The sequence below is a fragment of the Siphateles boraxobius genome, unplaced genomic scaffold (genome assembly GCF_051911475.1).
Source record: "Siphateles boraxobius isolate OS27281-9 unplaced genomic scaffold, OSU_SipBor_1 73, whole genome shotgun sequence".
Classification (NCBI taxonomy): domain Eukaryota; kingdom Metazoa; phylum Chordata; class Actinopteri; order Cypriniformes; family Leuciscidae; genus Siphateles; species Siphateles boraxobius.
Genome location: NW_027509201.1, coordinates 1,436,853 through 1,460,148, shown reverse-complemented (window position 1 = coordinate 1,460,148; position 23,296 = coordinate 1,436,853). Strand labels below are relative to the sequence as shown.

Sequence of the window (23,296 nt, the reverse complement as noted above, 5' to 3'; positions counted from 1 at the left end):
TCTGAGTGGTTGCTATGGCATTGTTAAGGTGCTCTGGGTGGTTGCTAGGGCATTGCTAGAATGTTCTGAGTGGTTGCTATGGCATTGTTAAGGTGCTCTGGATGGTTGCTAGGGCATTGCTAGAATGTTCTGAGTGGTTGCTATGGCATTGTTAAGGTGCTCTGGATGGTTGCTAGGGCATTGCTAGAATGTTCTGAGTGGTTGCTATGGCATTGTTAAGGTGCTCTGGATGGTTGCTAGGGCATTGCTAGAATGTTCTGAGTGGTTGCTATGGCATAGTTAAGGTGCTCTGGGTGGTTGCTAGGGCATTGCTAGAATGTTCTGAGTGGTTGCTATGGCACTGTTAAGGTGCTCTGGGTGGTTGCTAGGGCATTGCTAGAATGTTCTGAGTGGTTGCTATGGCATTGTTAAGGTGCTCTGGATGGTTTCTAGGGCATTGCTAGAATGTTCTGAGTGGTTGCTATGGCATAGTTAAGGTGCTCTGGGTGGTTGCTAGGGCATTGCTAGAATGTTCTGAGTGGTTGCTATGGCACTGTTAAGGTGCTCTGGGTGGTTGCTAGGACATTGCTAGAATGTTCTGAGTGGTTGCTATGGCATTGTTAAGGTGCTCTGGGTGGTTGCTAGGGCATTTTTAGAATGTTCTGAGTGGTTGCTATGGCATTGTTAAGGTGCTCTGGATGGTTGCTAGGGCATTGCTAGAATGTTCTGAGTGGTTGCTATGGCATAGTTAAGGTGCTCTGGGTGGTTGCTAGGGCATTGCTAGAATGTTCTGAGTGGTTGGTAGGGCGTTACTAGGGTTTTCTGGGTGGATCCGATCGTGAAAAGACCAGCTGTAAATACCTTCGAGAGGGATTTAAATCCGATCACACAAACCACTTTAGGAGCTGATCTGATAAACACACACAAACACATATATATATAAATATTTACCTACCATTATAGTAATAAACAACTTTCACACGCATTTGTTTGGCATATAAACTGTGCGCTCCTATCTCAGTGTTGTTGTTAAATTGAGGATGTTTTCAGCAAACAGTTTGCTTCATACATTCAGATTAACGAGTTAAACGGCAAATGATATTCAACTGAACTGTGTATATGCATTTTAAACACATTATGTTCTTCGTCTATGCAATAAATGCACATTCTGAATGAGCGTGGTTTTATAGTGTATTCAACAGCTCATGTAATGTTTACATTTACATTTATTCATTTAGCTGACGCTTTTATCCAAAGCGACTTACAATTGCTATATGTCAGAGGTCGCACGCCTCTGGAGCAACTAGGGGTTAAGTGTCTTGCTCAGGGAAAAATTGGTGTCTCACAGTGGATTCAAACCCGGGTCTCTCACACCAAAGGCATGTGTCTTATCCACTGCGCCATCACCACCCATAATGTTAATAGTATGAGCCATTTTAGGGGTGGCCAAAATTACGATTTAAAATCTGTCAGAGACAGAAATGTATCTTCACATTTACAGGAAAGTTCATATTACAGGTAGACTACTCTCTTCACCCTGATGACACCGCTACTGCAACACGCATGCTTTCATTGACTTTCTTTCATGCTTTCATTTCAGTGTATATTCAATTTGAATATAGCGAGGGAATTGAAGATAGGAATTATATTCGTTTTGCGGAGACACATTTATGTGGCCAAGTGTAAATAGGATTTTTACTGATAGGATATATATCTGATTTGTTAAAATGGTTCTATCATGCACGCACACCTTGCTTTGTAAGGATATGAGTGAGGTCCTTGTCATGGTTGTCTATGGCAGACTGAAGCTGTTCTTCCAGGTAATGCAGTCGGTTACTAATGAGTTCACAGCGCTCCGTCAGCTCTGAAGTCTCTCCACACAGATCCTGAGAATCAAAACACACCCACAATCAGCAGGAGATCATTAAACCTGCAAAACACTGTTGCTCACACACATCTTTAGTTTGTCAAGTGTGGCCAAGGTCTAAAATTAACACTCGCCAAGAGCCGAATGAGAGTAAAAATTGTTGTTGGCGAATATATGAAACGGAGTCAATCGCCAGTTGGCCTGTAACATTTCTAACAATGCAAAATTTTGAGAACATGAACAAACGTAAACGACACTGTATAGTTGACGGGGCAGTGTTGCATAATCACAAATAAGCCTTGCCAAATGAAATATTCAAGCTCAAGGAGATGCGAAAGGGAACTCAATTTGTTACTCGCTTCACTATTGGAAGCACGCGCCTAAGCCAGCGCACGGATACTGAAAAGAGCTCTTTCACATCTTCTTGCGCTTGAACAGACATATTCAAACTAAATTGTCAAAATACCTGTCTTGGGAAGAATCCTTTTAAATATAGTCAGTAAACGGAACATAAACAGTTGAGAAATAAAACACGTGTGTAACAGTATCATATTGGATCCGTGCATTAGCTCTTAAAGTGACAGCAGCCTAATATTCCTGCTGCCATCTGTCATTAATGTTAATCAAACAATAAAAGACAAAGAACAATCACTCATTGCTATTGACTACATTTTATATACGCTTTATTTCAATTAACAGAAATGTTTTTAATAGTTTTAGTTAATGATAATAACCCTGTTAAAGATATAAATAAATACCTTAAGAGTAAATCAATAAAACTAAAATAACAATGGTTTGTATGTTTTTCGGTAACACTTTACAATAAGATTCATTAGTTAACATTAGTTAACACGAACTAAGAATGAACAATACTTCTACAGCATTTATTAATCTTAGTTAATATTTATTTCAACATTTACTAATACGTTATTAAAATCAAAGGTTGTATTTGTTAACATTAGTTAATGCACTGTGAAATAACATGAACAAACAATGAACAGCTGCATTTTTATTACCTAACATTAACAAAGATTAATAAATACTGTAACAAATGTATGGATCATTGTTAGTTAATACATTAACTAATGAACCTTATTGTAAAGTGTTACCATGTTTTGTAAACATAAACAAGGGAAAAAATAGATTGCGATGCTTTCCATATGATCTCTTTACAAGCAACTGAGAAAAGCATGCGCTAATGGGGTCAAGTCATGAAAAATAGTGAAACTATCCTTAATCTCTATTTGCAAATCTTAAACCTAGTGAAGCATAAAATGATCATGTTAAAACCGTCATTGACTGTCAGCTCCTCTCTTAAGACTCCTGAACTGACAGTCTGTGCCTCCGTGATGCTCTAATGACTTCACTCAACAGTTTAGCATGAGGCAGGTAACTGGGACAGGTCCACAAGGCCGGGTCTGTCCCAATTCCATCAAACCGTGATTCACTGTTTTCCTCCTGCGCTCAGAGTCAGAGAGCGTCTTAAGGTGGTCGTCTGACTCACGTCCGCTCATTTCTCTCAGGAACGGCCTCGTGTCGACTGTAATGAGGTCTGGAGTCTATTTTTAGACCCACCACACCAGCTAATGAAACACCTTTTATAGATGCTAACATCACACTGTGGGCGAATTAAAAGACTTTTGAATGAGGCTGGGCTGGAGTCTCCGGGGACAAATTCAAGAACAACAGCCACAGAAAACTGTGAGATACAGTTATTGAGACCTAATGGAAATCACGCTGGGCGTATGTTTTTAAAGGTCACCACAATCTCTTTATAGCGTCTAAAAGGACGGCGACACACTCGACTGCATATAGACTGCAAAAATTGCACCTTTGTGATAACCATGAGAGGCATATTACTCAAGAAATCGTTCATGAAGGGAAGATCAATATAATTCTGATCATATCAAACGCACTATTCCGACTTACGAAGAGATGTGCAGCTGAGAAGCTTAAAGTGATTGATAACTGTCATTATTTACTCACCCTCATGTTGTTACAAACCTGCATGAAGTTCTTTCTTCTGCTGAACATAAAGGAAGATATTTTGAAGAATGTCGGGAACCAAACAGTTGCTGGTCCGCATTGACTTCCATTGTATAGAAAAAAATAATGCTATGGAAGTCAATGGGGACCAAACACTGTTTGGTTACTAAAATTCCTCAAAATATCTTCTTCCGTTTTCAGCACAAGATATTAATATAGCTTAATTAATACTTAAAGGTGAGGAAATTATGATAAAATGACACACTATTTTTTATTTTATTTTAATAATAAAGAAAAAAAAAGTAGTTTTCGTTTTTTGACCAAATGCATCCTGGATGTTCGATTTCGGCCCAGAATTTTAATTTCGGGGCATCACTTGTTAATATGATTGTTTAGATCAGAGTTAAAGAATCATTCCGATTATAAATATATATGCATATATTATTGTGATTACATGTTCATTTGTACAGTGCCTAGCATAAGTGAACACACCCATGCTAAAGTTGACTAAAAAGAGGAATAAAAAAAATCATCTTCTGGAAAATTATCTTAATGCCTTAATTTAAAAAAATTAGGACAAATACAACCTTTAAGGACACCAATTTTCTTTGTGAATGAATAATGAATCATAAATAAATAAATGTTCTTCCTTAAAATAAAGGTTGCATAAGTCAGTACACCCCTATGCTAAATTCCCATAGAGACAGCAGATTTTTATTTTTAAAGGCCAGTTATTTCATGGATCCAGGATAATATGCATCCCTGATAAAGTTCCCTTGGCCTTTGGAATTAAAAAAGCTCCACATCATCACATTCACTTTCCATAAGATCATCTCTCAATGCAAATCATACCAGCTATTAGCCTAACTGAAATAACACCATGCATAAAGGTGGAAGAATGACTAAATGCACCATAAAAAAGGTCACACTACTTATAAAGTTATATTCTGAAAAAATCTGATAACATTATGCGTCTTTAACACAGATTAAACACTGAGATGACAGACTGAAGTCTTTCACTCACCTCAGGAGACTCGTCCTCCAAACAGAAGAGAAACTCCTCTAATTTCTGCAAGAAACAGGAGGAAGAAGTATTCACTTTATCAGAAGATTAAAACAAAACAATAAACCTCATCTATTATTAAAAAGCACTCAGCGCACTGACATTACGGGAAGTGCGCAATAACTCGTCATTACGGCTGACAAGAAGAAAAATAATTGAATGGGTTCGGCCCATCTGTGTGGGCAATGATTGCATTCAGGATTTGTGTGCTAAAGCAGACAATAATTAGCACAGTGGCAGATATATTAGTTCAACTCGAGCTGATGGGAGGCGACCTCAGTAAAACACATTACAGCTTCATTTCTCATAGATTTGGATTTAAATGACACAATATTAATTATCATCTCCTGTCGGCAGGGAGCAATATTAAAGTGCCCATAGCTGGGCGCAGGCCACTGCCTCTTTTATTAGATTGTGACTTGGCTTAAAATCATATTTAGTTTGTCAGAGAGTCATTGGTATATTGCCAAAGAAATATATTCATAAGAAACATAGCACTGAGAAAAAAAAATCATACAAGTATACAGACTTGTATAACTATAAAAGTGTGTCCAATAGCACAAATACAATAATAATGAAATTTGTAAATTATAGTAAATAAAAATAATTCATATTTAATATAATTTACTACTGGACTGCCATAGACTCCCACAGCAGCAGCAAAGGAAGAATAAGAATAAGAAGAATTATTATTGTATTACATTACATTATATTTAGGGGTGTAACGATACCATCGTGTCACGATTCGATACATATCACGATACTGAACTCACGATACGATATTATTGCGATACTTCAAGACATATGGTAAAAGATTAACAAAAAAATTACTGTTTCTTAAAATGCTAAATTTGGTATTACATTGTGTGTGTAAATGAATAGGCTTGGACTTGGTGCTGGAAACCCAATGCACAGAACAATAGAGACACCAGAATAAAAATATTCTTGATTCTGAAGCTGAAAATACAGAATTATTTTTATTCTGTCACTGACTAGATATATTTAAAATAATGTAGGCCAGTTTTTACTGGTAACAAGATATTTGGCATTATCAGGACCAACAAATATTCCCCAATTGCATTATTATACATTATATTCAACATCATATATAGTAGTTTAATGTAGTACTGACACCAAAACTCAGCAAACTTGAATTCTTTACAAACAGAAATTTTTATTTTGGATGAAATACACAATACATATTACCACTATCCACGATACATATTGTTGCCTTTTTGTTTTGCGATATAGTGTGACACGATATATTGTTACACCCCTAATTATATGTAATTATATTATTATTAATTGCGAGTGTCCATTCGATAATAGTCCAATACAAAATTATATTATACCGTTTATTATATTAATATTTATTGGATTTTTATGTAAATAATATTAAAATAACATCAATGATATGCTGTGCAGGCTTTATTGAGGATGAGGAGGAAAACAGTGTGTTTCCTCACCTTCAGTGTCCCGGAGGAGTGTTAGGAGGAGTAGACGATCTTCAACAGACAAAAGACAAAAAGAGAAGGAGAAGACACAGCCATGCACTTAGAGACAATAGAGCCCTGCTGTGCTGAAAGATATTACAACCAGTTCGTGAAAGTTATGAACACGAAGCTCAGAGAACGAAGAAGAAAAGAGTGGAAATTAGAGTCATTCAGAAAATGGATGGTTTTTATGGAAATGAAAGGAGTCGAAGGAACAGGGTTTCTATTTGTAGACGTTTCTCATTTTGTCATTTTGCAGTGTGAGATAGTGCTGTACTCTTCAGGTTAAAATCAGTCCAAGGTGACGTGCATATATAAAATTGTCCAAACTATACAAATTATGTTCATTATCACACTAAAAAAAAAAAAGAATCATGGTTTTTATCACAGTATCATGCCATTATTATCAATACCATCACTGCTGGTTAACATTAACACTATAAAGCCTACTTCACATATTTGATATGAATATTTCTAAGGCCTCTAAATTATCAATATGATCAAACAATCTACTGAATGCCCTCTGTCGGATGATTGATAGTTTACACTTTTTGATATCACTATATGATATTGTTAGTAATATTTCAAGATGAACACTTACTGGACTGAATAACTGAAAAATGTAAGTATTAAATATGATCATCAGGCTTTTGAGGAAGGTTTATTTGTTCATCTCTCAATCATCGTTATATTGCATTGCATTATGTTTTAAAACTACAGACTTTTGATCATAAAACAACCATTTAAATATCATCTCACTAAGACATATTACTGTCAGATATAGTGACTGATATTTCTATCATTTTACGTAAATATTTGCTATGCTGTTATAAATACCTCATTGATTTACATTACAGGCAATAGAATTTCATCTTACCTTGTGGCCAAAATAAATATCAGCATTTGCACCAAAGTTTGGGCCTCTGAATAAAATTGAGCTATTTTTTCATCCATATTATATTAAACTATTGATATAGATTTTGTCAAAAGGTTCAACAAATGGTTCCATTAAAAAAAGACTAATATTTCATATGCAAGACAACTGCAGTGGCCTTTAGTGAAGTCAGTCGAATAATACAAATAATTTCAGAGGCGGAGTAAGTTAAACATTTTGATGAAAGTTTATAAAGACAAAAATTTTTAGACCATTAAAAGGTTAGTTCACCCAAAAATGAAAATTATGTCATTAATGACTCACCCTCATGTCGTTCCAAGCCCGTAAGACCTCCGTTCATCTTCAGAACACAGTTTAAGATATTTTAGATTTAGTCAAAGAGTTTTCTGTCCCTCCATTGAAAATCTATGTTCGGTATACTGTCCTTGTCCAGAAAGGCAATAAAGACATCATCAAAGTAGTCCATGTGACCTCAGGGGGTTAGTTAGAATTTTTTGAAGCATCGAAAATACATTTTATTCAAAAAATAACAAAAACGACGACTTTATTCAGCATTGTATTCTCTTCCGGTTCTGTTGTCAATCCGCGTTCACAAGGCCAGTGACGCTGCTGACGTAAGACACTGCTGACGTGTATCTGGTGCGTCCGTTTATTCGGGTTCAAATAAATATGTCTGGTTAAAAAAAAATGCAAGTCTTCCCCTGTGTCGAAATCCTTAGACATGTTTGCAAAGATTGTTTTGTTTACAGTGTGCGTCTCCCTCAGACTGTAAACGAAGCTCGGGCGCACAAGACACACGTCAGCTCGTCTTACGTCAGCGGACTCATGAACGCGGATTGACAACAGAACCGGAAGAGAATACAATGCTGAATAAAGTCGTCGTTTTTGTTATTTTTGGAATAAAATGTATTTTCGATGCTTCAAAAAATTCTAACTAACCCACTGAGGTCACGTGGACTACTTTGATGATGTCTTTACTGCCTTTCTGGACAAGGACAGTATACCGTACATAGATTTTCAATGGAGGGACAGAAAGCTCTCGGACTGAATCTAAAATATCTTAAACTGTGTTCCGAAGATGAACGGAGGTCTTACGGGCTTGGAACAACATGAGGGTGAGACATTACTGACATAATTTCCATTTTTGGGTGAACTAACCCTTTAACATGTATTAAAGGGGTGGTTGATTATGATTTCACTTTTTTAATTTAGTTAGTGTGTAATGTTGCTGTTTGAGCATGAACAACATCTGCAAAGTTACTACACTCAAAGTTCAAAGCAAAGGGAGATATTTTCTTTTAAAGAAATAGCTTTTTAAGGACTACAACAAACGGCTGGTCCAACAAATGAGCTTCTTCACGGGTTAGTGACATCAAAAATTTACATAAACCCTGCCCCCGGGAACGCGGTTTATAGATTATCATGACAGATTTGCTAATTGCTTATGCTAATCAATGACTAGAAGATACTACACATAAAATACTCAATTCATCAACTAACCATTCAGAAATGTCCTGTGCAATCTACATGTTGTCACTGCTAGAGTCTCTACATTATTGTCTGACTCCGGTTTAAACATAAAAGGCTGAACAGTTTCTGAAATTTTCAGTGCATGTCTGTGTGAGGTAATCAGAGTTGCAAACACACAAGCTGTTGAAGCTCCGCCCCCTGCGCGGTCTCATTTGCATGTAAAGGGACACGCACAAAAACTGCGTGTTTTTGCTCACCCTCAAAAAGTGACAATTTTAACATGCTATAAAAATATCTGTGGGGTATTTTGAGCTAAAACTTCACATACACACTCTGGGGACATCAGAGACTTATTTTACATCTTGTGCAAAGGGCATTATGGGACCTCTTTAGAAAAAAAGCTAATTTTGATGTTTCATGTTTGATTGTTATAAAAGCTCAATGGTGTGTGTACTTGTGTGTGGCTTTACCTTAGTGAACTCTGAGTGCTGTAGATCAGCCTCAGGACACCAGCGTCCCCCTAGAGCCGTCAGCATGGCACAGTCCGCCTCCTCTTCAGTGATCAACAGAACATCTGGACCCGATCCAGGCGTCGAGGGGAGATCCTCCGCTTCTGAGACGCTGGGCTGATCCAGACCTTTCAGGAGGAGATGACAAGCCTCCAAATCTGCCTCCCAAATGTGTTCCAGCGCTGGACATCCACAGCTATATTGAGAAATACAATAAATTACACTTGCTTTGATGCTTTACCTTTATATGCAACGACATACACACACGTTTAAGTCTGAATTAAGTGCACTAATACTTTGTGGGGGTGAGTGTAACTAAGGACAAATCTCTAAAACAGAGGAACTTAATTTATCTGAGCTCCTGTCAAAGCTGATGTATCAAACTATTGGAGTCTTTCCATTAGTTCGTGAATTTTTATGAAAAATAAGATGTATATTCATGAAATTAGACATTTCTTCTTTGCCAGTGGATATGCAGCGTCTTTTAACTAAGTTTTTTAGACGCAAGGCAGAGAAGATGCTCCACTTATAATATTAGATGTCCACTAACGTTTGTTTGTTTTTTTAAAAAGAAATTAATAATTTTATTTAGCAAGGATACACTGAATGATCAAAAGTGACAGTAAAGACATTTATGTAATGTTACAAATATATCTATTTCAAATAAATGTGGTTCTTTTGAACTTTCTATTCATCAAAGAATCCTGAAAAATCAAATGTATCACGGTTTCCACATAAATATGAATCAGCACAACGGTTTTCAACATTGATAATAATCAGAAATGTTCCTTGAGCATCAGATCATCATATTATAGTGATTTCTGAAGGATCATGTGACACTGAAGACTGGAGTAATGATGCTGAAAATTCAGCTTTGATCACATGAATAAATTACATTTTAACATATATTCACACAGAAAACAGTTATTTTAAATTGTAATAATATTTCACAATATTCATGTTATTGTTTATCTAATAAATGCAGCCTTAAATGAACACTTCTTTCAAAAACATTACAAAACTCAAAATTACGGTAGAGTATAAAAACCATCATTGCATGAGCAACTATTCAACGAGAAAAAAGCTTGTGTGAATAATCCCATCTGAGAAAATTTATGAGAATTGTTCATAGCATTGTTCAGACATCGTATTTAATGTCATAATATAGTTTTCACTTGTTCAGACTTTTCACCTTGCAGATAATAATAATAAAAAAAACATTTCATAGACTCCCATATCATCGTCCCTCATTTTTTTCAGGGGGACTCTTTTGGCTTCAATGTCATGTGTGTCACTATATAAAGACACTAAAGCTGCCGTCTCCTACAGTCCATGAAACTGGAGTTCGGCTCTTCTGTGGACAAACTCATACAGAGAGGATGATAATTACGGTCTTCACACCCACTGTCTCCAGAGACAGACAGCTTCCTAAAGCGACAACAGACAACACTGTACTCTCTCCAGAAACCCCATGAATCCTCTTTGCTCCTCCCGGTGGCTTTATTCACACAAACCTACAGAGATTCATTTATATGTTTGTGTTTGGTTTCATGCATCATGAAGGGCAGAGAAAGTAAAGTAAATGTGCATAAAGGATCTCTCCGTGACTCACAATGGATTCCAGTAGAATTTGACATGTTTGAATTTTGCAAAAATGTTGGATTACAACAGAAATTGGTGTTAGAAAATGTATAAAGTTGGATCCCAATAGAATTTGAAGTTAGAATGTTGCCAAATGCTCAATGTCATTAGAATTTGATGTGTTAAAATGCTGTTAAAATGTTGGATTTCAATAGAAATTGATGTTAGAATGTTGGTAATGTCGGGTTACAATGGAATTTGACACTAGAATGTTGCTAAATGTTGAATATCAATAGAATCTGGTTTGTTTGAAAGCTGTTAAAATGTTGAATTTAGTAGAATTTGACATCAGAATGTTGCTAAAATGTAGGATTCCAATAGAATTTGACGTGCTGGGCTGCTGTTAAAATGTTGGATTCCAACAGAATTTGATGTTAGAATGCCTAAATTCACAGCAATCCCTGCTGGATACATTAGTGAATTTAATAAAAACGGTATACTATTTTTAGTTTACTTAATCTTTACTTAGTTTACTTTTAGTGATACTTAATCAAATGCTATAGTAAAGCAGGCCCTTGATGGTTCTCACCAGATCATTTCTTTATTGTATTTATGTCTTAAAGCAATGAAAATATTGGCACCACAAAAAAGACCATCTATCATCTCTGCATTTTCGGACACCAAACAGCACCAGGAATCTGATTGACAGGTTCCTCCCGCAGGAAAAAGGTCTGAATCTGGACAATTATCTCAACATCTACACATACACAAACACAGAGGAATGAACTGATGGATGGGGAGGGATGACAGTCAGTGCTAAAAAGAGACAGATAACTTCATTTTAACACCTCAATAAGAGACGTGTTTGTGTGTGTGTGTGTGTGGGGGGGGGGGGGGGGGGGGGTGGGCATATACTAAGGCTGTGCCGGTAAACTTGGCACCGCCGGTGACACACCAAAACACATGCTGTTTTACATGAATATTATGACACGAGTGAACCTCAAACCTTTGATTACAAAATAAATAATAGGTTACTAGCAATTAAATGTTAGATCGCAGCCATTGAAACATTTGGATTCATGCCGAATGAGAGAGGTACGCGAGTCCAAAAATGTAAGCTTTGTCAGCTTTGTTAAATTAAATGTGGTTGACCATATTGCAAAACAGAACACAGTGTTTCATTAGTTATTCCACTGGACATGGGATCTCTTGTTTATTTCCCCAAATCTTCACTTACATCTCGCCTGTTTTCACTGGGGATTATTAAGGTTTCTTTCTTTTGGTTTGCGTTTAATTAGGCATATTATATTCGCATTCTTTACTGTGCATTCAATGTTGTACAAGTTGTAGTGTGTTGTTTCACTGACGGAAGTGCTAAAATAAACACGCACGTCTGTTAGGCTTGCTACGATAGTCGGAGTTACCGGTGTTCAGTCGCAACACCTGCCCACTGCGGCACCGAAAAAAAAAAAAAAAGTTTCAAAGCGTTAAAAATTTTGAGCACAATTACGCAGTATCCGTTAAGTCCTGCCTATTACACACACACACGACCCACAGAAAATACGCGTGTCAGTATAGAGTTCTCTTTCGGGCTTGAACAAACCATAACACAAAAATAATGCCAAAATGTCCATTTTATCGAATGTCCTCATAAGAGCAGTCTTGAATGATTTAAATAAAGTCTTAAATGAACATCGAGATTTGAGAGAAAATGGGACACGTGTCAGATCGCGTCTCTGTCAGCAGCGGCTGGTCTTTAAGTGTCATTAATGTTAATCAAAGAACAAAGGTAAGAGAGTAAATGACTCACTCAGACCCGGCGCCGGGAGGATTATTATACCGGTAGCCTTATGCCTGGTTCAGATTACACGATTTTAGCCCGATTTTGGCACGATCGGTTTGAGTTAGGGTGTCGTGGGGATTCGTAAATGACAACGGGCGTCGGGACGCAAGATTTCGATCGTATCATCTCGTATAGTGTGTCCTATAGTCGTATAGTGTGAATGTTTAATTTTTTTAACGGTCGACCACGACGGGTTCCGTCACATGTATGAGGTTGACCAATAGGAGCACAGAAGCTTTTCCGTACACAACTTTCAAAAATGGCGAAACGAAAGAGAGGCGATGGTGCTACTAGGTGGAGTTATGACATGGAGGAAAGGTTCGTAAGCAAACAATATTTTACCTCAAGTTCTCTTTGGAGGATTGACAGCCCATACCGTCCTCTTCGAGCAATCCAGGAACGTGTCCATTTTCGGGTTTTCTTTCTTTTTTTAAAGTTTTCTGAACACAGGACAGCCAATACAACACTCACCGATTCATCCATTGTTTGTTTACGTTCGTTTCCGGAAGTCACTCGCTACTAGTTTCACCTTCTCAATGACATCACGCGCGTCGTTAAAGACGGCACGCGATGACTGGTCAGGAAGCAACGTTTAGTCTGACATGTTTCTTGTCCACGACACGACAAGATTTTAGGAGTCAAAATCGCGTAATCTGAACCAGGCATTAATCGGTAGGATGAATTGACGGTAATTTAAAAGTGATGTTGAAGTGCACACTGCCGCACCAGCTTTTTATAAGCGATGTAAAAAAAAATTGTTTAGTTTTCAAATTAGCGGCTGCTCCGCACGACCGCACCATTATAAATTCCCATGCAAACACGCGCATTTTACGTTTGCGTTTAAATTAGCGATTTAAAAGCCCCCGCCGGTGATACCGGTATTGTCACACGTCGATTAACAGGTGGGAAAATATCCTCACCGTCACATCCCTAACGTCTGTTACAAAATGGATGTTTGAGCCTTGCTTCTTTTTATTTTATATGTTTTTTCTTATATTTCTTAAAAACCTGCCAGCGTCAAGCATATACACTACCAGTCAAAAGTTTGGAATCATTAAGATTTTTTTAAACGTTTTTTTAAAAGAAGCTTAATATTTTTGTGGAAACCGTGATACATTTTTTCACGATTCTTTAACATACCCAAAGCTTTTGAATGATAAATGTATCACAGTTTCCACAAAAATCAGCAAAACTTTTTTCAACATTGATAATAATCATAAATGTTTCTTGAGCATCAAATAAACATATTTAGAATGATTTCTGAAGGATCATGTGACATGAGACTGGAGTAATGATGCTGAAAATTCAGCTTTGATCACAGGAATAAATTACATTTTACAATATATTCACATAGAAACAGTTATTCTAAATGGTAATAATATTTCACAATATTACAGTTTTACTGTATTTTTGATTAAATAAATGCAGTAACAATTCTTCAACCAATTAATATAGTTCATAAGCAACTTGTAATATAGAATAGGTGTGTTTATCTGCAAACTAAAACGGCTTTGAATGTGGTTGATTCAATTTGAATTTTAAGTGAAAAATTTTGTTTTATAAGAAGAATTGCTCTTTTCATACATAGTGACCAGAGGCTCCAAAATGTAAAAAAAAAGATACTTTTAGGTGCTTTTTTATTTTATTTGTTAAAGCTTGACAGTGTCAATCCCCATATACATTCAATGAATGAAAACAAGCAGTGCCACCAGAAGAAAGAAAGTCATACAGGTTTGGAACGACATGTGAGGGAGCAAATGGAATATTTTTATTTTTGGGCGAGCTATTCTTTTAATATTCCCATTTGTGCCACAGGAAAGAGAGAGAGCTAGAGAGTTTGGTCCATTTATTTTAGCTGGGCGAACAAAAGAAACCCTCGTCGGGTTGAGTATGACCGGCGGCTAATGCCTGCCTGCTTTATGGAGTCGGGTTTCCATGGTGAGTAACAAGGAGAACAATCACTCTGGGTAAAATAAAATTGAAGGAAAGCGAGAAGAGAGGGTTTCTGGAGACAGTCCCGTGCCACAGCCCCTCCTCTTCAACTCGTACAGTAATAACCTTGGCAAGACACAGCGCTTCTGGCATCAGAGCATGTGCTATTCCAAAGGAGCGAACGGTAAACCATATGCCATGCTTCCCTCCAGATGGACGCCCATAGTGTTTTATTGAAATGTAATGAAAGCTACATTTCTACGGTTGAGTACAGCAACTAATAACTCATTCAATTATGCCAATTTGTGTGGCATTTAGGTTGAGAAACATGCTAAATAAAAGCTTTGCAGCTGGAGCAGGTCATAGCGAAGGAAAGTCGAACCTTTTATTACCACGCATGAAATGTACAGCTTCTGGTCGCCACTTTCGCAGACTTAATATTAAAAGGTTGAAAATAATAGGGCGAGAATGTGCTCCTATTTTCACATTAATTAAACCAGTGGTTCTCTAAACGGATTTGCTTCGGTTCGCAGATTTTACAATGGAAATCAAATGACGACCCAATTTTTTTATCGTATAAAACTAAATGATAATGTACTTAATTTATTTATAATGCATTAACTGCATGAGTACAACAATATTGTTAATTAGCCTATATGTCTAAAAAACATATGGAAAATATTCCATCTTTTTTTAAGCACAGTCTATTTATATAGTTTTAGTTGTTATTTGCATTTAGCATTGTTTTTGATATATTTTTGCATTACATATTTCAAGAACATCTTGGTTTATCTGAAACAGATAACAGCATCGACAATATTATTAGGGCTGTAGTCAACCAAAGAAATCCTTAGTCGACCAAAGTTTTGTCCTGCGCAACGATTAGTCGACTAAAAAAAAAAAAAAAGACGCGATGTTTTGATTGAACATTTTTTTAACAATTGTCAGAGCATTTATAAAACAACAACGAAAAAACATCAAAAATACATAAAACTATAATAATAAAACAATTCTTTAAAAATTCTTTTTTTTTTACTGCAAAAAGTGAGGAGCACTGTCCTAGGTCTATAGTGACAGTCACAATCGCGCACCTGACCACACCACACGCTACAAAAAAAATATAACTGCTATCTGCCACAATGAAAAATCCTAACAAAAGCTCTCGTTTATACAGGCTGTATATTCTTCTTTACTTTCAAAGCTATGGGTTAACTTTTGTCCAGCCGATCTAGGAGTTTTAAAACAAACACACACAAAAAAACCCCAAAGAGCCTAAAAAACGATCCTAATAATAATAGGCTGTATTGTAGGACTGCATATAGGTTTATTTTCGTTTTGTTACATTATTTAGGCTATTTTCAAATGCCTCAAGTGTACAAATAAAAACAAAAACATATCAAGAAAACACAATCTATTGAGTCAGCATGATAAAGCCGTTAAAGGGACTGATCACGTCTTTTGCGCGCTCAAGTTCGATTTCAAATGTAGGCGCGCGGTGTGCGCGCTCATGATGGAAGCAACGCGGTCGCGGTGCGACGCGCTCTTTTTTTTCCAAGTGCGTCCACGCCGCATCGAGATATAAACATATAGCGTATAAAAACATAAAAACCGAAAACAAGTAGCGTTCTAACTGAATGAATACAGCTAAACTACCTATATCCCTTACTGAGCACGAAGCAGCAGCGCAGCCAGTCACAGGTGCGAACCGAGTGTTCTGTGTGTGTGCGCTAAACTGTGGCGCTGTTACAAAATAGCCTAAATTAAAGCATTTAAAGTTGGGGATAAACCATAGGCTAATTATATTTAGAATACAGTAATATATAACTGCTTATAAAGGATTAAATATCAAGGAGTAAATCATTGAAAATTTCTTTCTATTGGTAAAAAAAAAAAAAATGCAACTGGTCGACCAATAAGAATGTCAGTCGACCAAGACGGCATCGACCGATTAGTCGACTAAACGACTAAAGTTGACAGCCCTAAATATTATTATTATTTCAGATAAACCCACCACTGAATGGAAAGTAAAAAATAAAAAAAATAAAAAAATTGATTAGTCGCTTCACATGTCAATCAGAATCGCATGTCAATCAGAAAGTGGGCGGATCTTGTCCAGAATCAAGTGCAAGTGGCTCTAGAGCTCTAAAAATCATTACAAACTGCAAAAATGAGCCAAGAGTGCTCAAAACAAACACACATTCATGTTAGATAATTCATTGACGTGGCAGCTCACATCTCCATTTTTTCGTTTCATTTCATCTTAATTTGGAAATGTCACTTTGGACACATGAAGATGAGCTCATCGGGAACGGACTGATGCAGTCAGCGTGTACCTGAATGATTTAATACGCTGAAACATCCAGAGAGACAGGACTGAAATAAGGCCAGACAGTGTGAACTGTTTAAATAATAAGGAAAAATCACCCGAGGGACGAGACGAGGGGCTGTTTGTGTGAAAGAGTGTGTGAGACGGCGAGATGAGAAATATCCAGTACCTGTGAAGTCTGTCCTCCAGAAGCTCAATATACTTCAGAGTGTTTTCTCTTAAACTGCGCTCTGTTGAGGGGAAGAAAATAATGTACATCAAGGAGAGATTGTGGCAAATCATATATATTCATGAACGGTCAAGACTGTCATTTTCTCCTGTGTGAAACTCATGAAAAACTTATCCAGGTCACATTTCAATAACAACTAAACCTTTTCCCTTTAAATACTGTGAATGGTGTGGACATTGGATTTTTTATTTTCTTTGTAACATTTAAAAAACAAGACAGAAGATCATATGCTACATACACAAATTTTACATAAATTTTTTCAGTTTGACGCGTTAAATATATTTAACGGAATTAAGGCGAGACGCTACAGGTGAATAGGTTAAAATTTGTAACTAGCAGATATCACCATGAAACTTTCCCAGTTGATTACCTATATTAAGATGAGAAAAAAATGTATTACAAGTTTTCTGTAATTTAATGTTTAAATATGCAAATTAGGCATTATCTAATCAAATATGCAGTAATTTGCATATGTTTTAAAAAAACTAAATCTGAATATTGGATAAAGCCAGGTTCAAAATAATTTTTTCATTGTGTTCACATATTAGATGAGAAAAGAATTACAGAGGGATTTATGGATATCTACTTTTGTTATCCTGTAAATCAGAATATACTGTCAATAGTCTTAAAAAAAATCATTTTCGCCATGTTTTTTGGAATAAAATTTTATATAAATCAGGCTAGGAATTATACATTTACAAATCCCTCTGTAAATGTCTTCATAATATAACTAGGTACAAGACTGGAAAGTTTGGAGTATATAGGTGCTACTGAAGTGGAGATTTCGGACTTGAGTGTGAGAGAAAAGTCATTTTGAGAAAACAGGCTTTAAAAATGTTATATTGTAAAACGAGATTGCGCATTTAGAGTTAAATCCGCCCTTTTACTTTCACGACTGGTTGCTGATGAAAAGGAAATGACCATATTTGGATCCGGCAGTATTGTTCAGGAGAGAGAGAGCTTTCTAACGGTGTGTGTGATGACAGGGTGCAGATCGTGATCGCGGAGCAGAGAGATGATTTATAACGACAACTTTTGATGAATTTATGAGAAATCTACAGACGCAAATGGACAAAGTGTAGTAAAATAAAGACCTAAATGTGTATTTCGGACTTTTTTTCACCACAAGTCTAAAAGAAGTCCCAAAATCCCAAAACTGACCAGTGAAAAAAAAAAAACTATGTTTTTGCCTGCCGTGTCTCGCCTTAAAACAGCATCTGTTTTTCTTCACGTGCGATAAGAAACAAGAGAGAAGGCAGTGTGTTACAGACGACTTTCTGTAGGCTATATATCATAATGGATAAAATTCAGGGGGGAAAAGTTTATTTCATAGAGACATCAGAAGCATTATTGGTATCAGTGATACTGGCCTTCATTCATTAAAAGATGCCATTAAACAAATATTTAAAATATAGGCTACTGTCTCTGTGTTGTTTCCATGTTAATTTGGAGATTAAATGTTAAAATATTACAATATAAAAATATATAAACAACTTTAATGTTAGGTTTCATTAGTCATGATTAATTACAGAAGATATATATTTATATATATATATACATATATACACACACACATATACATATATATATATATATATATATATATATATATATATATATATATATATATACACACACACATATACATATATATATATATATATATATATATATATACACACACACACAAACTTTCAAATAATAGAACAATTAGATTTTTTGTATCAAAGTTTAATAATTGGGAGCAAATGTGCTTGCTTAACATTCCTTCCAGAAAAACGTGGAGTTTTTTTGTGATTGTTGCGGGCAAAAATCCTTGATTATGCGGCCCGTTTTCTTAAAAAATGCGATGGAATATGCGGGATATTTATGCAAATTTATGCGATGAAATTGCGGGAACTTGCAAAAATTGCGGGAACTTGCAAAAACTGTGGTTTGATGAAAAAGAGAAAAAAAGTGATTCCCCCAACACCCTGTTCTCACTAGGCTACTACCTTAATGTAAAGAGTCATTTCTTATTACTTCCTTTGATAAGCAAGCATACTACATCATAGAAAGTGCTGGGAATATTTAATTTCTCATCTTGTTTTATTTCAGACTGTAACGAGTGTAAATAAGGTGTGGCCCCTTTAAGAGCTGTGCGCTCCCTGTTGAACTGTCTGCAGTGTTATATTGTATGTGCGCCTCGAACACCCCATGTGTGCGGGTAATTTCTTTTTGATGCTACTTCTTTTATCTTATTTTGTTTATTAAGTAACGATGTGACGATAGAACGTGTGACAGACAGTTATACGGGTTCGAGTCAATCGCCTCCATGAGTCTGTCTGGCCTCTGCATTAGCTTCAGCTGTGAGGTATCCCGTCGCGTAATTGCGTCACTTCATAACGTTCCCATGGAAACGGGGAAATGGCTGTTCCTGTGTGAAGTAAACGCAACATTTTTCAACTTTCTGCTAAGATATATGTGACTTTTTTGCAACGAAAATACGAGGATTATGAAATCATGCAAACCCCGCATATTTTGCACGGAAATCGGCAATTTATGCGGCAAAAGTGCGGCGTATTTGAAAAAATGCGGCCCCCGCATAAATATGCGGACTTTGGCTGAATATGCATTGAATTCAGCGATCGCATAATCGGGTTTTTCTGGAGGGACTGGCTAAATGAATGAAAATGCAAAATATCTTAATGGTCCTTAAAATAGGTTTTAGGCTTTCTTTCTTTATGCAATATTTTATTTACTTTTGCTTTTTTGGATGAAATATCACCCAATATCACACAATAATTAATTATCATTGTTAAAAAAATAAATCTGCATGTTAATGTCACTACTATTCCTGTTCGTGTCCTGATTTTAAAGCGTCGAGCACTGAATAGGACACTGGCTGTCCGAAGCGTGTGAACATTGAGCCTGACAGTGTCATATTCAAACTGCGCTCTCTTCCTAATCCAATTCCAACTCCAGACCTAAAACTCACACAATTTCACAGGACACAGCCAGAGAGAAAATCTGAGCATTTTACCCCTGATTCAGTCTGAACCCGATCTGATGACAGACATGAATTCAGATTCAATCACTGAAATAGAGCCTAGTGACCTTGTGATAGAGCCTAGCTTTAGCACAGATGAGCCGGTCAACATCTTCACAGTGAGAGATGCTGTTTGCAACATACTGTAAGGATCTTCAACAGCAGATCACACGCAGATGGTAATAGTGGCACATAGTGAAGAAGTGTTGCTTGCATTTAGTTTTTCTTGGATGGTAAATCATGCAGCAATCTGTTAAACATTGAAGAGTGGGAAATGGAGTGAGAATGCAAATATAATAAGCCGAGGCCTAGCAGTTTGTGCACATGCAGCAGCTTTGAGAAGACACACAGGTTCAAATTCAGCCCGTGTCGAGTCTAATTAAGACCTACACAAGTACAATTAATTGAATGAATTCATACAATTATTTAATTTTTAATCAGAATTATTTTAGTATAACTGTTATACTATTATAGTTTGGTTACACTTTATTTTAAGGTGTCATTGTTACAGTGTAATCATATATTTAAGTACTGAGTAATATTAAGTAACTAAATGTACTTACTATAGTGTTAGGATTTGGTTGAGGGTTAGTTGCATGTAATTATGCATAATTTACTGTTATTACTATGGTAAGTACATGTAAAATATAACAGGGACACTGTAAAATAAAGTGTTACCTATAGGTTTTATTCATATTTTTAATGTTTTTATTTTTATGTTTTCCAATTTCATTTTCATTTTAGTTAGTTTTAGTCAAGATCTACCTCATTTGTGATTTGTCATTTTTATAATATGTCCACGTTTTTATTTCAGCATTAGTTATTTTAATGCTTCAAGTCAAACTAAATGAAAATGAGAAATGTTGAACTGATAACTAGCTGAAATAAAATAAAATATGAAAAAAGCCTTAAAATTGTTCTATTTTATTTCAGTTAATCTTTATTTTATTTCAAGTAACAAAACTTAAGTTTATGGCTTTGGTTTTATTTAACAATAACAACCCTGTACCGTATGTCCATACATAAGAAATTATCTCAAAATAAATGTTGTATCTTAGCTTCTATTACTTTATTAAACAGGCACACATTCAACTGCAAAACAGGGTGATTGCAATTTTAAAATACTCAAGACATGTTTTATTCAATATACACATGTGCATTGAAATGGTGTTTGGTTTATGTACTAGTATAATAATACATATGGATAATAGACTCTTCCTGTAATGGGACAATCCCGAGAGAGTCTATACAAGTTCTTAGTGAGCTAAATGCCAGATTTTATTGTGTAACCAAAATACCAAATATATCCAGAATATGAAAAAAAGATTTCATACATAATGCAGGATTTTAATTATAAACAAGCATGAAATACGCCAGGACTCTAATTCTGAAATGTATGAGATATGAGATATGCACTCTAAAATGTGCAACATATCACAATATAAACACTGTCATATTGGATCAACAGTAGATCATAATAAACAGCTTAGCATAAATAATTGCAAACTATTCATTGTCTGCAAACTGTTCTGAAACCATAAGCCAGTGGAAAGTGCAACATCACCGTGTTTTGACTCTAAACATGCAGCGCTCACGTTTATTTAACTGGTCCAGTTCACATTATCAGGCTGTATTGCACATTTTGCAAACATTATCCCATGCAAACGACATTTACATACTTCACACAGTATGCGTACTACACAAATAATATGAGTGGTATGCAATTCTGTAATAAAAACTGACAAAAACATTCATAACTTCAACCAGAAGAAGAGCAACAGGAAGCTGCTACACTTTTCCTACAATACGAGCTAATTAAGCTGACAAACAGAAAAACACCAGATCAGCATGTCTCTTTTTCTTGCTTTCAGGAGCTGATCTTCTTGCATGATTAGGAAGGTATGCTCAGATGTGTAAAAAAGCTAAACGACTTCATTAATTAGCACTTTTCTGACAACTTCACTGTCATACCGTGTGGTGTGAACACAAACAGAAACATTCTGCTAATGCATCTGAAGGACGCTCATGAGCTAATGATCGCAAAAAGGGCATGCATTTATTCAGAGAAAGATGGTAATTGTTTGCCATGTGTAAAAGAACACAAAGCCTCTTTTACACCATTAATATGCCTCAAAAGCAGACGATACACCTGTTTCAATGCAGATGCGTGGGCATGAAATGCTGGTGCAATACAGCATAAGAGGAATAGTCTGTTGTTTTAATTGAGTCAGAGACAGCTGTGATTAATGGGCCTCGGTCTGTGTTTCTGAGTTTCAGCACAACAGCACGGAGAGAGAGAGATGCACAAAAGCATCTTAGTCAGCGCTCAGAGAGTATCTAAACTTGAGCTGCTGAGGGCAACTGCATTAACCGTGCGCATAAACAAGTGTGGTGTTGGTGCCATTTAATAATAATGAGCTTTGATTTCTATGTAATATAATCAATATGGACTGTAATAGTGACAAAAAGGTGCATGACCTTTTTGAGGAATTTTCAAGGACAATATAGTACAAGTGATACTTTGCATTAGTGTTGCACGATACACTGGTACTAGAAAGGTATCGCGATACCCAGCTATTAAAATCAGTACGATATGAAATTTTATTAGTACCGGTACTTTAAGAGTGACAGCCCTCTAAATAATAAGAGCAGTATTTCTTCAATTTGCGTCGATGTGTGACAGCCGGAGTCAGGATGTGTGTGTAGAGCTCTGCTTCCACTGTTTTCATTCACTAAAAAACGGAAGCAGAACAGTAAAATATATACGCACAGCGAAACATGCATGCATGAGAAAATAAAGCGCGGGACGTGCTTGCGCTGCCGGGCTCAGACCTGAAGCGCACACACACACATACACGCCTTTCACACAGCATGCGATCGCGACTTCAGTTCTCTCTCGTGGATTATTTGGATTGAAAAATCTAAATTCTAGGTAAAAATGTACGTCCTGGCAAGTATTCACGTAAACACAGTCGGGTATGTCTTTATTGAATGTAAACCGTTTGTAAAAATAAATCGTATGTGTTCCATTGGACAGCCTACGTGCAGGTCTTAAAGGGCCAGCAGCCTAATATTCTGTGTGATTAATGTTACAG

At 36.3% G+C, this 23,296-nt stretch overlaps 1 protein-coding gene across 4 annotated transcripts in view; it reads right to left on the bottom strand.

Moving 5' to 3' along the window:
- disc1 (DISC1 scaffold protein) overlaps window positions 1-23,296 on the bottom strand; it is a 79,951-nt gene that overhangs the window by 6,086 nt on the left and 50,569 nt on the right. For 2 of the 4 annotated variants that reach the window (XM_077217376.1, XM_077217378.1), the window contains exons 10-13: window positions 17,114-17,174; window positions 9,224-9,458; window positions 4,857-4,901; window positions 1,748-1,865 (exon numbers count right to left, since the gene is read on the bottom strand). In XM_077217376.1, coding sequence (XP_077073491.1) covers window positions 1,748-1,865; window positions 4,857-4,901; window positions 9,224-9,458; window positions 17,114-17,174 — 459 coding nt within the window. Of the gene's footprint in view, window positions 1-1,729; window positions 1,866-4,856; window positions 4,902-9,223; window positions 9,459-17,113; window positions 17,175-23,296 lie in introns of all 4 variants that reach the window. The other 2 variants (XM_077217375.1, XM_077217377.1) reach the window with 1 other exon arrangement.